Source organism: Mus caroli, unplaced genomic scaffold (genome assembly GCF_978045245.1).
Source record: "Mus caroli unplaced genomic scaffold, Mus_caroli_1 scaffold_17, whole genome shotgun sequence".
NCBI classification, from domain to species: Eukaryota; Metazoa; Chordata; class Mammalia; order Rodentia; family Muridae; genus Mus; species Mus caroli.
Window position 1 is genome coordinate 52,861,412 of NW_028227272.1, and position 17,311 is coordinate 52,878,722.

The 17,311-nt window shown below is 42.6% G+C and overlaps 1 protein-coding gene across 4 annotated transcripts in view; it reads right to left on the reverse strand.

The window, feature by feature from the left end:
- The window catches only part of Nxpe3 (neurexophilin and PC-esterase domain family member 3), a 51,366-nt gene that overhangs the window by 16,189 nt on the left and 17,866 nt on the right, over positions 1 to 17,311 (reverse strand). For all 4 annotated transcript variants that reach the window (XM_029470553.2, XM_085832207.1, XM_085832208.1 and 1 more), the window contains exon 3: positions 4,801 to 5,555. In XM_029470553.2, the coding sequence (XP_029326413.1) occupies positions 4,801 to 5,555 (755 nt within the window). The remainder of the gene's footprint in view (positions 1 to 4,800; positions 5,556 to 17,311) is intronic.

Below are 17,311 nucleotides of genomic sequence, written 5' to 3' on the forward strand. Positions count from 1 at the left end.
TATATAAACTGAAGATGGATTTACTAAGTATGCATTCACTGCTGTAAACACACACATGTATAAATAATTGATAGAGATAGATAGGTAGGTAGGTAGGTAGGTAGGTAGGTAGATAGATAGATAGATAGATATCCAAAATTACTAACTTCAGATTGAATAACTCCTTTTTCCCTTTGGGATCAGAGAATGTCTAATTTGTGACCACGTTTTTGAGGCCACAAGTCCACAATGAACTAAGTCACCTGTTATACTTCTTAGATGTGCCCAGAACTGAGAGAAGTCCCTTGGAGATGACTGCCCTGAAACAGGACACAAACAGTACTTTCTTCGATTGCAGACTCCTTGGTGTCTGTTCCCCTTACTGTAACATAGATCCCTCAAGGGCATGAGTGGGGCTTCTCTACGTCACCTTCCTACCTTTAGACCATGGACCAGAGTCTATGCTCAGTAACTTCTTTTAAGGAACTGCATGGGAAACTGCGGAACAACAAAAGCCAGCAGCAATGAATGGAACTCCAGAAACACTTATTCCAGAGCCATTGTCAGGACTCTCAGACCCATTCAAAGCAAGCTTTAAAAATGGAGCTTGTTCATTCTATAGAACATTAGTAAGCTTCTTCTATATTCTGGGCACCGTTCTAGCCCTGGCTTACGTGGCAAGATTTCCACAATCTCCTTCCTAATTGGAACGGACATTCTAAAGGAGGAGACAGAAAACCAAGTCATAAAGGATCTATCTATTCAGGGATGGCCACACTGGAGGATAACGGAATTTCATATCTTAATAGACACTAGATGACCTTCAAGAGGGCACATATAAACCACTCTGATGAGCTTGAAGTTTATTACACAAAAATAAATGAAAATTTATTCCTCCTTTCATATGAAAATGCCTGAAGGATAGTTTTCTCCATAGTTTTCCTTCAAAAATACTGAACCTCAATTTAGTCAATATTTTAGTCAACATTCTACACAGTATCAGTATTGAAATTGTCCATATCATAAAAAGCAAAAGAGATGAAGAATCTTCCTAGATTTAAAAGGTGACCAAGTATTGCGGTGGTTGGAGTAGGGATGCCCCTCCACCCCCCATAGACTCATGTGTTTCAATGCTTGGCCCACAGAAAGTGGTACTATTAGAAGGTGTGGTTTTTTTGGAGTAGGTGTGGCTTCCTTCTAAGTTGTTATAGTAAGTGAGGTCTCTCAGGCCCAAGCTACCCAGGGCAATACGCAGTCTCCTGGGCCTGTTGTTCAAGATGTAGAACTCTCAGCTCCTTTTCCTGTATCACATCTGCCTGCACACTGCCATGCTCCCTGCCTGCCATGATGATAACAGACTAAACCTCTGAAACTGTAAGCCAGCCCCAATTAAATATTTTCCTTATAGGAATTACTGTGGTCGAAGTGGAGGCTCACAGTCAGCTACTGGATGGATCACAGGGCCCCCAATGGAGGAGCTAGAGAAAGTACCCAAGGAGCTAAAGGGGTCTGGAACCCTATAGGTGGAACAACAATATGAACTAACCAGTACCCCAGAGCTCGTGTCTCTAGCTGCATATGTATCAGTGGAAAGAGAGGCCCATTAGCCGTGCAAACTTTATATGCCTCAGTACAGGGGAATGCCAGGGCCAATAAGTGGGATTGGGGGGGGGGTTATGGGGGACTTTTGGGATAGCATTGGAAATGTAAATGAAATAAATACCTAATAAAAATAACAAAAATTTTTAAAAAAAGAGTTACTGTGGTCATGGAGTCTCTTCATAGGAATAAAACCCTAAAAGACAGTATAGAATGTGATCACAGATTAAATCAACAAAGGAGGTTACTAGGAAAATGTAAACACGAAGTAGGATCGCTGGCCCATAGTGCTGTGTTAATGACAAATGACAAATGTCCCAACTGTGCTAACTGTATTAGGAGCGCATGCTGGACAGTCCATGCTCTAAAGAAAAACAAATATGGAAGTCACTAACAACTGAGAATCTCAAAGAAGGTGGGTAGGTGGTGGTAACATCAAAGTATTCCCAAAGACTTAAGGCAGCTGGAGAGGGTGTTGCTTGCTTACCTTGTGATTGGTTGCTTTGGTTGGCGGGGTTTATGTGCAGGGATGCATGCATGTGTATACGTATGGCAGGAAGGCCAGAGAACAGCTTCTGATAAGATTTCTCGCCATCCTGGGGCTCACCCAGTAGACAAGAGTGGCTGGCTTGAAAGCCCCAGAGCTTGCCTTCGCCACCCCGAAGCTGGGAGTGCACATGCTCACCACCACACACTCAGATATTGGTGCACTCTAAAGACCTAACCTGGATCCTTGTGCCAGCAATCACTTACAGACCAAGCTTTTCTCTGTTGTGTGCTATCTTGTTTGACCCCAGGCTATCCTTGAACTCCCAACCTCTTGCCATGGGCTTCTTGAGTTTGGGTTACAAATATGAGCCACTATGCCCAGGGTTGAAAGAAAAAAAGCATAGATCATGTTAAAATAAAAAGAGAACTTCTCAGTGAGGGTGTCATTTTGAAATTCCTGCCCTTACAATAGAATCTTTAAGGGACAGTTCTTCCCAAGACCGAATTTTCTCTCTCCTGAGGGCAAAAAAACAAAGATTCTATCACCTTAATTGTCGACCTATTATTTGAAGATCCAAATGCCAAAGCTATCCAGGTGAGGTCACTGTCTGTAATTCCATCACTTGGAAAAATGAGAGGATCACCACAAATGTGAAGCCAGCCTGGGGTACATAGTGAATTCCAGGAGAGCTTGGGCTACATAGTGAATTCCGGGACAGCCTGGGCAACAACGAAATCCTATCTCAAAACAAACAAAACAGCAGCAATGCTTTGTAATTATTTTAAAACCTAAACAAGGCTTTGAGCCCAGGACAAAAAACGAATGTGAATACAAACACACTCAGGACACTTAAGGTAGCTCAAAACAGTATGCCCAAAGACCTTTAAGATTGGTTATCTTTTTCTTCGATAGCTTCCTACAATGGTCTACTACTTTAACAGTGTGAACGGTAATGAAATGAAAATTAATCACTGGGTATCCATAAAATGGAAGCTACCTCAAACACTTTCCCAAGCAAACATCCCAGGTCGAGAGTTTTACAGTGATCCTACTACAACCTACAATGTGCTATTAGCCCACCGCTCCCGGGACTGCATAGAAGGGTGGGCATTATTTTTTCTTTCTGTAGTAACAGGTTTTTCCGATCACTAATAGTGGGATTTGGTATTAGGGATATCTCTGAATGTTTCAAGATTCAATTCTCTCTCTCTATCCCTTTTATCCCACTACCTCCCACATGGAACTTGGTCAAATTATAATGCTTCCCTTTGCTCCCTTCTTTGCCCTCCTTCTTCTTCCTCCTCCTCCCTCCTCTTCCTCCTTCTCCTCCTCCTTCTTCTTCACGGGAGCTGCATCAGACAGACTGATGGACACAACTCCAGAGAGGGGCAACTGGATAATCTTCATGTGTAAGTTCATAGAAATGAAACAATCTGCTCTTACTCACTAAAAAATAGCAATCTGTGCATCTAGACACAAGATTTAAAATGTGTAAATACAGTACACATATATTTTTAAAATAAATTTAATTTTAAAAAATTAAAAGAAATAAAACTAAAACCCTTGGAGCTTGGCAAGACTGCACGCCTGTAACTTTGATCATTTACTAGGCTGGGTTGGCAAGATGGGCTTTCTGCCAGTCTCGATTCATATAGTGAGACTCGGTCTTAAAAATAAATAAGTAGGCTGGGCGTGGTGGCACATGCCTTCAATCCCAGCATTCGGGAGGCAGAGGCAGGCGGATTTCTGAGTTCAAGGCCAGCCTGGTCTACAAAGTGAGTTCCAGGACAGCAAGAGAAACCCTGTCTCGAAAAAAACCAAAATAAATAAATAAATAAGTAAATATAAATAAACGTTTAAATTTGTGTGTGTATGTGTGTGTGTTGGGTTCCCCCCCCCCCTTTAGTTTCATTTTCAGTTTTTATTCAGCAATACAAAATACTGGTCTTCTAGAGAATGATCCAGTAAATACATTGAATGGGCTCCCTCTGCTGGCCTGATGAATAAATGCATTGGCGTGAGTTCACTGGCATAGTGACACCTTGTGGCAGAATGACGGGGCCACAAGCTAACTTGTGGAAAAAGGAAAATCAGTTTGAAAAATCTGAGACGCTCCTATACTGCTTCAACATGATATTTCTCCTACCAAAATGAGTGGCCATAAAATGTTAACACTTCAGGATTTCTAATTTAATTCAACAAAAATGGCTCTCTACCGCAATCTTACAAGTAAGCATTTCATATGGAAATAAAAATATTTATAGGGGAAGATCCAGAAGGGGGTGGGAAAGAAGAAAGAATATATATCAACAAAACATTTTGGATTGAAAATTTAGATTTTCAATTTAAAAAAGAAAATATTTACAAAGGCTGGAGGGATGGCTCCGGTTAAGGACACTTGTTGCTGTTACAGAGGACCTGGGTTTGATACCCAGCACCCACAGGGTAGTTCACAACCATCTGTGAGCCTGTCTCCAGGGATCTCATGCCCTCTTCTGACCTTTGTGGGCACCAGGCATGTACATGGTACACATACATACATGCAGGCAAAACACCATACACAAAAAACAGGTCTCTAAAAACATTTTATATATTCTTTCTAAATAATTATCCTTTTTGACCAGGTAGTTTTATGTCAGACTGACAAGAAATGAATACGTACAGGAGGTTCCTAAATGTGGCAGAGACAGTGGGGAGGATCATTACCCGCCAGAAGCAGGAAGGCGTCGTACCTCTGAAAGAAAGCACTTTCGGCAGCTGTGAGAAGGCCCTTCGTGTATCCGCCCTTGAAGTGGTTGATTCTGCTGCTGCAGGGGAGTTTCTTTGGTTTGAAGCAGAACCAGGGCTCTCCGGTGGACAGATCCGTAAAGTTGCACAAGGGAAGACTTCCAGGAAGACACACATTGCACTTCATTGTTTCAGAAATCCTTCCCGATCGGAAGAGACTCTTGAAATAGACCCTGTCTGGTTTCTCTTCCTGCAGGCGCTGAAGGACTCTGATCCCTTCACTGGGGTGAACCAGAGATATGGACACTCTAACTCTGCCTGGCCAGAGCAAAGTAAAAAACACCTTGTAAAATCCATTCTGGTAGTCTACCACGCGGCCCACGGCGCCGGCCTGCAGTTTAGGCGAGTGTATTTTGGCCTGCAGGTAATCTCCGCCATACTTCTTGGGCTTCCCTCGAAAATCTTGCACATGAACCAGCACCTCCAGCCGGCTCCCCACCCTGAAGAAGGTTGCAGAGTTCAAGATGACGAAGTAGCTGGAGGAAGGGTCCGTGCTCCTCACAAACGGGACCAGATCCACATCAGGCACCTTCCACTTGGAGGCAGCAAGCAAGGCATCCTCCTCTAAGCGTTCCTGACTAGACAGGGTCTGGTGCTCATAGCCGCAGTACGCATTCCGACTGAAGTCTGTAGCCTGCGAGGAAACATACTGTCCGCTGCTGTCGATGAACGTCTCTGATAGCGTCTCATGGTCCAAGTACTAAAGAGAAAGACAACAGAAAGCACCGCTACAATACTACAATATTAGGCAAACGCATCTCTGCTTCAGGTTAAATGTGTATAAAATCAACCAATTAGACACTGCTTCAACAACCACAGCCTGCAAGTTTCACAGTGATTGTAACAAAATAAGATTAACGACAATTCATAGAATGGTCTCTATAGTTTCAGAAATATTACCTGTAGTAGCTGTATGTGGGTTCCTACTGTAAATTACCACAGAAAAACTTCCTTGAGCTTCTACCATGGAATGGAGAAAAGAACTTTTTTTGTTTTTGTTTTTTTGTTTGTTTTTTTTTCGAGACAGGGTTTCTCTGTATAGCCCCGGCTGTCCTGGAACTCACTTTGTAGACCAGGCAGGCCTCGAACTCAGAAATCCGCCTGCCTCTGTCTCCCGAGTGCTGAGATTAAAGGCGTGTGCCACCATGCCCGGCAAAAACCATTTTTTTTTAATAATGTAGGTTTGTATTAATCAGATAAGAAACGACTTTTCCAAACCCTAAACCTACCTGGGAAAGGTAAAACCTCCAGCCTGTCCCAGGGATAAGAACCAACTAGTACTAAATAAGCCCACACCAGGGGCAACGTGCTCACCAAAGGACTCAGCTAAATGCAGACTAGCTATGCTCCTCCCCACACACGCTACCAACTGTCCTGCAAGCCCTCAGAGCACGGCTCCTGTCACCAAGCTCATCATGTCTACAATTCAAGGACAAATTGCAAGACAAATTACATTTTTTTAGAATTACAAAAAAGGGGGGCTGGTGAGATGGCTCAGTGGTTAAGAGCACTGACTGCTCTTCCGAAGGTTCTGAGTTCAAATCCCAGCAACCACATGGTGGCTCACAACCATCCGTAATGACTCCCTCTCCTGATGTGTCTGAAGACAGCTACAGTGTACTTACATATAAAATAAATAATAAATAAAATCTTTAAAAAAAAAGAATTACAAAAAAAAAATCAGAATTTGAAGAGCGGCAACCTCAGATCCAACGAGAATGCTATACTTCTCAAACTGGAGCAACAGGGAATGCACAGCGCTCGCCTCCAATGCACAAGGCCCTCACTTCAATGCTTAGCAACACAAAAGCCTAAAACAATAAAATAAAAATTTTAATTAAGCAACTAAGTCTCAGGCCAATGCCTCAGTTAGCCACGCTGACCCGTGGTTACACATGTGGTGGCTCCTAAGGCTGTGCGAGGCTCTGGGGACCTGCAGCAATGGGTAAAATGTGTCATGTCAGCATCTCAGGCTCTGACCACAGCAGCCTGCAGCTGCTGTAAAATGGGATTACAAAAGTGGATGGTGCTCCCTGCTGCTCCCTCCAGATGCCCAAAGCTCTGCTTCTTCACAGAGGTGAGCAAGGTTCCGGGTAAGATCGGAAGACAACGGTAGACGACAATGGGACTGGTGTGAATGTAGAAGAAGCTTGTGAGAGCTACACATTAGGGCAATCCATGATACTGGGGTTGAGGGCAACCCACAACACCATAACATCAGCCTGTGGCCACTAAAATGCCAAAAGATATTATCTGGGCCACTGAGATGGCTCGCAGGGTCAAGGTGCTTGCCACCAAGCCTGATGAACTGAGTTCAATCCTCAGAACCTACATGGTAGAAAGAAGAAGAAGAAAGAAGAAGAAGAAAGAAGAAGAAAAAAGAAGAAGAAGAAGAAAGAAGAAGAAGAAAGAAGAAGAAGAAGAAGGAGGAGGAGGAGGAGGAGAAGGAGGAGGAGGAGGAGGAGGAGGAGGAGAAGGAGAAGGAGAAGGAGAAGGAGAAGGAGAAGGAGAAGGAGAAGGAGAAGGAGAAGGAGAAGGAGAAGGAGAAGGAGAAGGAGAAGGAGAAGGAGAAGGAGAAGGAGAAGGAATGTATAAAGACTAAGATGGCTGGGTGTTTTCAAAATGGGAAAGAAAACTGGGTGCTGTATGTAAGTTATGGAGGTTTGAGTAAGTTACATAGGCACGTAAAAGACAATTCTAGGAGATGATATCAGTAGGATATAAACATTTCTGAGATCAAATTTCAATACACTGATATCAGACCACTCTTAAAGCAGTGCGGTTACTGACCTGCCCTTAGTCATCAGTCACAGGAACTAACTTAACACTAACGGATGTCCCATCAGATACATTTAAAAGTGGTTTCTATCCAAGCTTCTCCACATATTATGTAGCAGCTAAAAGGACCAGACTGGTGTGACTGACAATGTCCCAAGGTACTTAGGGACAGTTCTCAAACTATCCTGTATCCATGCCAAGTCACCTGTCCTCTTCCTCGAGGGAGCCATGGTGACCACACTGGGTGGATTCTGGTCAGTGTCTAGTCAACACAGAGTCAACACACAGAAAAAAAATGTCCTCAGTGTTTCCAAATGACCCTTGGTCACGCAAGGTCTTTGATTCATTCTTCAAACAAGTGAGAAACGGAAGGCTCAAGGAGGGTTGACCGACCCCTTATGGTCCAGATCCTAATGAGATTGACAGTGAGAGAAGAATGAGGTTACTTCTGACACTTGCATTGTCATAAACACTCCAATAGGACAACATAACCAGATGTTAAAATGATACATATGTTTCTCTAATAGTCCAACGGATAGTCCTGAAACAGTAGACTTCAATCAATTTGAGATGTTATTTGAACAACAATTTCTCATTTTTTTCTTTTTAATAAGAAAAAATGGCTACAGGATTTTATCCTGTACAGAGAGATATAGGACATCAGTATTCTTGGCTCAATTTCAACATTACAGTGTCTCTCTGCAGCCACAGAAGGCAGACTCACTACTGTTTCAACCGTAAAACTCAAGGGGCAGATGGGGAAACAGTGGAGCAAGCTCCCAGAGGTAAGACTTGAGTGCCCCTCCTCCACTCCCCACCCTAGCCCGAGACCACCCAGGCCCGGGTGGCCACCTGCCCTGCCCAGTGTAGCCATGATCAAGGCTATCCCCATCTTCAACACCGTGGGTAAGCTGTAGCTTTCCAAGTTCTGCCAGCCCTATAGTGAAGAAACACAGCAGCCAATCATCAAGGGGACTTTGCACTTGGTGTCTCCATGAGATCAAATGGTTGTAATTCCCCAAGAGGACTATTAGCTGGAGGACTTGACAAACGGGTTTATAGACAGTATGCTACACTACATTTTGTCTTCTATGTGGACTCCTCAGAAAGTGAACTTGGCATTTTTAGATCTAATTCAGATATTAGATGGTAGACAAACACTAGACAAATGTTTTGAAAATGCCTGTGACCTGGATTCAATATTCCAGGTAGTTAAGATTCACAATATTCTCGGGGAATTAGTGATGGGGGTGGGGGTGGGGGTGGGGCTGGAGACCAACATGAATGAGGCCGTTACATAAACTGATGCAGCAGATGGGAACCAATACAGAGACTCATAGCCAGACATAACACATAGAGACAGACCTTGGAGAACACAGCTCTAAATGAGATGTCTCCATCAAATCCCTCCCCCTCAGAGCTCAGGAAATCCCCATGAAAAAGGAGGCAGAAAGAGGATGAGAGCCAAAGGAGATGGAGGACACTGAGAAAACAAGGCCATCTAAATCAACATAACGCCCATATGAATTCACAGAGACTGAAGCATCGAGCACAGGGCTCACACAGGTCTGCACAGGGCTCACACAGGTCTGCACCAGGTCTTCTGTGTAGGTCTCTGATTCTTGTGCCCTCTTGTGTGCTTTTTCTTCTGTTTTGACTTTTCCAACTTTAATGTGATACTTTTTGTTCTCTCTATTTTATTTTGTTATATTTTATTTTTTAAAAATGGATGGATGGATGGATGGATGGATGGATGGATGGATGAGGGACAGATCAATGGATGAAAACCTAGCCATTAGGGTAAAAGTTAACAACTGACCTGTCACTTATACCTGCTGGGAGAGGGAAAACTCAAGTTTTTTCCAATGGAGTGACATTGGGTATATCAATCACTCCATTACAGACCTCATGTTCAGGAATAGTTGACCAACATAAGACAGACTCTATAGAGTAGCATGCATGCATTCCTGTCTGCTTCCCTTCCTTTCTTCCTCTCCTGGTGTCTCTACTCCTAGACTCACATGTACATATATACAGTCACACATATACACTTAAGTTTTTAAAAATAAAATATTTTAAAAATTTGTTGAAATGACTGCAGCTGGAATATACTATATCAAGCAAGGCAACCCAGTCTCAGAAAAACAAAGCTCACATGTTCTCTCTCATATGCAGGTCCTAACATTCAGTATTTGTATGTATGGAAATAAGGGATCTTATGGTGAGAGTGGATCTAGACTATGAAACTACCAGAGAACAAGAGGCTTTGGGGACATGAAAGCAGATGGAAGTCTAGTGGGGAGTGAGGGACCAAGGGAGAGAGTGGGGATGGAGAAGAAATGGGAGAAAAAAAAAAAACAGTGGAACCAAATATCATTTGGGAAATGCCACAGTAAAATCTAATGCTTTGTAAGCCAATAAGAAACTAAAAATTTAAAAGCCATATGATTGATATTGTAAAAATACATAAAGTATCTATAAATAAGGCCATGCTCAAATAAGTTTGTTTTTTAAAGATATATTATTATATATAAGTACACTGTAGCTGACTTCAGATGCACCAGAAGAGGGTGTCAGATCTCATTACAGGTGGTAGTGAGCCAGTATGAGGTTACTGGGATTTGAACTCATGACCTTTGGAAGAGCAGTCAGTGCTCTTACCCACTGAGCCATCTTGCCAGCCCTCAAATAAGTTTATCAGAGAAGTAAGTCTCCCTGCACTTCTCAGGGCAGGGAGTTTGCTTTTTCAAGACAGGGTTTCTCTGTGTAGCTTTGGCTGACTTGGAATTCATTAGGTAGACCAGGCTTGACCTCAAACTCAAAGAGATCTGCCATCCCCTGCCTCCTGAGTGCCAGGATCAAAAGTGTGCATCACTACCAACCAACGTCCCTGCACTCTTTCCTTAGGTACCCTGTATATACCACCTCACATTATCTTTTTATTAGGTACCCTGTATATACCACCTCACATTACCTTTTTATTAGGTACCCTGTATATACCACCTCACATTATCTTTTTATTAGGTACCCTGTATATACCATCTCACATTACCTTTTTATTAGGTACCCTGTATATACCACTTCACATTATGTTTTTATTAGGTACCCTGTATATACCTCCTCACATTATGTTTTTATTAGGTACCCTGTATATACCATCTCACATTACCTTTCTAATTAAAGTTGAGCCTGTACATTTTAGATAGTTATTAAATATGTTAACTTCAAGACGAACATAGTCAGGAACAGAAACACAGAACGTTAATGAGATTGAGCATTGGAAGACTGCCAGACTTCAGCGCCTTTGCAGTCTCACCCCACGCTCATCACCAGAAACAGAAGTATTTGAAATTCACAGCAACTCTCTGTCCCGGATCCTGTGACCTCTGCTTTGGACAGGAAGTAGTTTACCCAACTCCACCCAAGCCTCCCTTATTGTTTCCAGCCTGGGAACTGTCTTCCAAGAAACTGTTTCCAAGAAAGCAACAGGGCTAAAAGGGACTTTCCTAACACTCTTTCCTGACTATACTAACCTTATCAGTCTGCTTGCCTGGTTGGCTCTCTCTCTCTCTCTCTCTCTCTCTCTCTCTCTCTCTCTCTCTCTCTCCCTCCCTCCCTCCTTCCCTCTCTCCCTCTCCTCTCTTCCTCATCTATCCAAGATCTATAGACTAGCCGTGTTCTCTATTGTTATGTTCATGCTGTTTGATGTAGTTAAAACCCAACAGGGGTACAAGCATGCCAACATGAAGGTGCTAAAATCTGTTCCTCTCTGCAGTCTTACAGGGTGGGCTCCATCCCACGGTCTCTTCTTTCACTCGTCCATACACAAACCTTCTGGATCCCACCCTCCTTCCACCTTGGCACCCTCTACCTGCTCCAAGAGCATCTATGTTCTATGCTTCTCTCTCTTTCCTCTTCTTCTCCAGTCTTATTTCTTCCCCCTCTTCAGATTGAAGTTTCCCTTCTGTCTCCAAACAGGCTATTAAAAACAGTTAACAGACTGAGTGTCCCACCTGAAGCAACTTTAAACAATAGAGCCAAGATACATTAAATTATGACTTTTGGAGGCATTGAACATGAGACTGTAAAGAAGTACCGTGGTCCTCATAGTTACTTTTTGTTTGCTCCTTGGGAGGTTCCAGGCTGTCGCTCAAGGAGGAAAGGGTGGAAGTGGCTAAGTCAAAAAGATGGAATTGAAGAATGTTGCTTTAAAAGACCAAGCAGAGGCTGAAGAGATGAATCAACGGGTTAAAAACAAAAACAGAAAAAGAAAAAAAGAAAGAAATCACTTGCCACAAAAGCCTAAAGAACCTGAATTTGACCCCCAGAACCCACATAAAAATGTAGTGATAGCAACTGTAAACTCACGGTGGTGAGATGGAATATGGAGATAGAAAAAAAAAAAAAATCTGCCACAAGTTCATTGGCCAACTAGTCAGGAGTCCAGAGAGGGGGACAGAAGCAAGAGAGACCCTGCCTCAAAACAAAGTAGAAAACAGACTCCCAAGCGTTGTTCATTGACCTCATATATACACGCAAATATACACACATGTATACACACACACACATAATTTGAGGCTAGATGACCAGAATTTACAAGACAGAGTAATAGCTTCAGAAAGATAAATATGCCATCCAAAAACTGGAGTATCCAGCAGAGGACAAATGAGCACACATAAGAAACTGAAACACCAGGGCTGGAGATCAGCGGCTATGAGCACTGACTGCTCTTCCAAAGGTCCTGAGTTCAATTCCCAGCAACCACATGGTGGCTCACAACCATCAGTAATGAGATCTGATGCCCTCTTCTGGTGTCTGAAGACAGCTACCATGTACTTAGATATAATAACAGATAAATCTTGAAAAAAAAGAAAAAACTTTCTTTTAAAAAATTTTAAAAAAAAGAAAGAAAGAAACTGTACAGTGGTGGTGGACAATGGTAGTGCATGACTTTAATCCCAACACTCAGGAGGCAGAGGCAGGAGGATCGCTCAGTATGAGGCCAGTCTGATCTACAAAGCAAGTTTCAGGACACACAGGGCTACACAGAGAAACCCTGTCTGGAAAACAAGAAAGGAAGGGAGGGAGGGAGAGAGAAAGAGAGGGAAGGAAGGAAGAGAATGGTGAACGGGGGGAAAAGAGAGAGGGGGAAAGGGAGGGAGGGAGAGAGGGAGAGAAAGCAAGGACTGAAGGAAGGAAGAAGGAAGGAAGTTGCTGCACAAAGAACCACATAGAGGCATAGTGGAGAACACTAACCTAAGCTCACGTGGGGCCAGTAACAAAACTTGTTTCCACCAGCTAGATTGGTAAACCTCTTACTCACAGCTGTGGGCTAGACTGCAAGTCTTAATGGACTCATCATTTTAACACTGGGCAGAGAACTAGAAAAAAAAAAAGCACTCAAAATAATGGCCATAGCCGGGCGTGGTGGTGCACGCCTTTAATCCCAGCACTCGGGAGGCAGAGGCAGGCGGATTTCTGAGTTCGAGGCCAGCCTGGTCTACAAAGTGAGTTCCAGGACAGCCAGGGCTACACAGAGAAACCCTGTCTCGAAAAACCAAAAAAAAAAAAAATAATAATAATAATAATGGCCATGCTGTCACCAGGTTGACCACAGAGGTTCTCATTGAAATCGGGAATGTGCTTCTGGCCAACAAGGTACCCACTGTCCCATATAACGTCACTGATCTGGGCCCAGGAAGAACTCCACCTTTGTGAGCTGCACTAACAAAATGCCACAGACTCAAATGGGCACTTATCTCCCTATAGCTCTGGACGCTTACACTGATATCAGAAGATGGACATGGTTAGGTTCTGGACATTTTCCTCCTTCCAATTTATAGAAGGAGGGGTGCAGTTTATGGGCTCAAGCATTCCATAACTACTCTCTTTTCCTTTCTCTGAAAGAGCATCACAATCCTGGGGTGGGGGTGGGGCAAAGAAGCTCTTGATTCCAGGTCTAGCCATTACCACAAAACCTTCAGAGGCACCACTGAAATTCCAAGAAAATTACAACTGATCAAGACTGGAGAGAGAGCAGAAACGAACGAAGCCACAAGACTGAGAAAGTATATCCCTCTTCACCTTCAGATGGATATTCCAGCAGGTGTATGGCAAGGACAGTACCTACAACATGACATGACATGACATAACAGAACAGAACAGAACATAAGAGTAGACACAGTCCTGCCACAGTATGTCAATGTACTATGACATCAGTATCCTATTTGATCATTAAGAAGAACAAGCTGTCTTGGGATTCAGTAAGTCGAAGAAGAAGAAGAAGAAGAAGAAGAAGAAGAAGAAGAAGAAGAAGAAGAAGAAGAAGAAGAAGAAGAAGAAGAAGAAGAGGAAGAGGAGGAGGAGGAGGAGGAGGAGGAGGAGGAGGAGGAGGATGAGGAGAAGAAGAAGAAGAAGAAGAAGAAGAAGAAGAAGAAGAAGAAGAAGAAGAAGAAGAAGAAGAAGAAGAAGAAGAAGAAGAGGAGGAGGAGGAGGAGGAGGAAGAAGACAAGGAGGAAGAAGAAGAGAGGAAGAAGACAAGGAGGAAGAAGAAGAGGAGGAAGAGGAAGAGAAGAAGGAGGGTCTGTTTACCCTGTGTGGACAGAAAAAAAAAAAAGGTAGCCCATTGCAAGTTAGAAAGGGGGACCTGAACTGGCTGATAACTTGAGTAAGAGCTTCTGGCTCTTAAAACCAAGAGAAATAAATGCTTGTTGTTTTAGGAAAACAAAAACCAAAGAAATCTCATTTCATTTTGTCATCAGAAATAATGCAAGGAAAAAGATGGTAGAGTAACCACTTTAAAGCACGTAAAGGAAAAAAATCATCTGAGAGGCTACACACTGCATTATTCCTATGTCATAGCATCCTGGAAAAGACAACAAAGCGCCAGTCTGCTGTTCAAGAGAGAGAAGATTGAATAAATATATAAACTACTGGGCACTTTTAGGTCAGTAAAACTCTTTACCATACTCTAATGATGAACACACCATTTGCCAAAACTTACAAAATTATATAACAGAGGGTATAACCTGGGCTGAAAAAAAGGCTCAAGAATCAAGAGCACTGGCTGCTATTCCAGAGGACCCAGGTTCAATTCTCAGTACGGCTCTCTGCCATCTTTTACCCCAGTTCCTGGGGATCCATCACCCTCTTCTGGCTTCCAAGATACACACACAATACAGACATATATGCAAGCAAAACTCCCATACAAATAAAATTTAAAAATAAAATAAAATTTGAAAAAGATCTGATGGGGAAAAAAATTGACATTGGCTAGTAATGTGCCCACACTGCTCATCACTGTTACCACTGTTACCAAACGTGAACAGAAGTCCTTTGCCCCACCAGATGCAACTCCAGCCACCAAAACATCAGTCCCCAAACTCCAGAGGAGAATGCCCATCTGGATCAGAGGCCACCCCAGCCATCAGAAGTACAGCCCCCAGTTCACGTGAAGACCCTCCCCCTCTACTCAACCACAAGCCATTCTGGCCAGAGAACCAAACAAGAAACAGAAACCAAGGGACAAAATACCCATCCAATGAAGACAAACTCAGAAATCAGCACCTAGACCTATAATTACTTCAGACCCATATGGCTAGATGGCAGTATAAAAACAGAATCAACAGCCGGGCGTTGGTGGCACATGCCTTTAATCCCAGCACTCGGGAGGCAGAGGCAGGCAGAGTTCGAGGCCAGCGTGGTCTACAGAGTGAGTTCCAGGACAGCCAGGGCTACGCTGAGAAACCCTGTCTTGAAAAACAAAAAACAAAACAAAAAAAAAAAAAAAAAAAAAAAAAAAAACCAACAAAACAAAACAAACAAACAAAAACAGAACAGAATCAACAATAGCCAAGCCAATATGGTACCACCAGAATCCAGATATTCTACTACAGCAAACCCTGAATATTCCAATACAGCTGAAGCACCAGATAATGACCTTAAAACCAACTTTATGGGGCTGGAGAGATGGCTCAGTGGTTAAAAGCACCAACTGCTCTTCCAGAGGTCCTGAGTTCAATTCCCAGAAACCACATGGTGGCTCACAACCATCTGTAATGGGATCTGATGCCCTCTTCTGGTGTGTCTGAAAAGAATGATGGCATATTTGCATACATAAAATAAGTAAATAAATCTTTAAAAAAAAAGCCAACCCAACTTTATGAAAATAATAGAGGTCCTTAAAGAAGTGAATAAATCCTTTGTAGGAATAATGTTTTGTATGCTGTGTAAAGCTTACCCTTGGGTTATTCAAATGCTGATTTCTCTGCCCTCAAATCTTGTTTCAATTCAAACACTGCATTGCTTATACCAAGAATCTCCTGTCTCAAGTTTGGGTGAACAGCTCTTACCATTTATTCCCTGCCTTGTCAATAAATACTGATTAGCCAATGGCTGGGCAGAATAGAGAATAATGTAGGATGTCCACTAGTGAGAGGGAGGGGAGAAGGAGAGCAGATGTTCCTGGAGGATGGAGGAATCAGCTCCATGAGGCCAGGGAGGTGGGGAGGTGGGGAGGAATAATAATATACAAGTATCATGAGATGGGCCTGGGACGTAACCAGATTAGCATAGAGGTGCAGCTTTAAATAAATAAATCTTGGTTTCTCTGTGCAGTTACTGGGGACTAGCATAAGGTAAAGAAAAAGAAATAAAGCCATCAGATTAATTCACTATCCACATTTATATTAAGAATAATTCATTATCAATCCTTTAAAGAAATGGAGGAAAAGACAAATAAAAAATTGGAGGAATTGAATAAATCCCTTAAAGAAAACCAAGAGAAAAAAAAAAGAGAGAGAGAGAGAGAGAAAGGAAATGAATAAAACTGCTCAAGACCTGAAAATGGAAAAACAAAATTAAAGGAATTCGGGAAATGGGAAAGATCTAGGTTAGTGAACAGGAACAACAGACACAAGCATCAGCAGCAGACGGCAAAAGATGGAAAGAGAACCTCAGGTGTCGAGGCTACAACGTGATGGCACTGGCTAAAGAAAATGCTGACTCTAAAAAGTACCTGACACAAAACATCCAGGAAATCTGGGCCACTATGAAAAGACCAAACCTAATAATAGGAATGGAAAAAGAAGAGTCCATCTCAAAGGCAAGAAAATATTTTCAATAAAATCATGGGGGGAAAATGTCCTAATCTAAACAAGGTGATGCCTAAAAACCACAAGAAGCTTACAGAACACTGAATAAACTGAACCAAAAAAGAAAATTCCCCCACTACATAATGATCAAATCTCTAAACATACAGAACAAAGGAAGAATATTAAAAGCTGCAAAGCCAAGTAACATATATCAGGCAGACCTATTAGAATGACACCTGACTTCTCAACTTCTCAAAAGCCTTAAGGACCTGGACAGATATCCTGCAGACTCTAAGGGACAGTAGATGCCAGCATAGACCACTATACCCTGCAAAATATTCAATCATCATAGATGGAGAAAACAAGATATCCCATGATAAAGTCAAATTTAAACATTATCTATAAATCCAGTCCTACAGAAGGTTCTAGTTTTCCTTCTAGTTAGGAAAACTCCAACCCAAGGAGGTTAACTACACACACAAAAACACAGAAAATAGATAATCTCACACAAGCAAAACCAAAAGGGGGACACACACACGCGCACACACACACACACTACCACCACTATCAACAACAACAAAATACC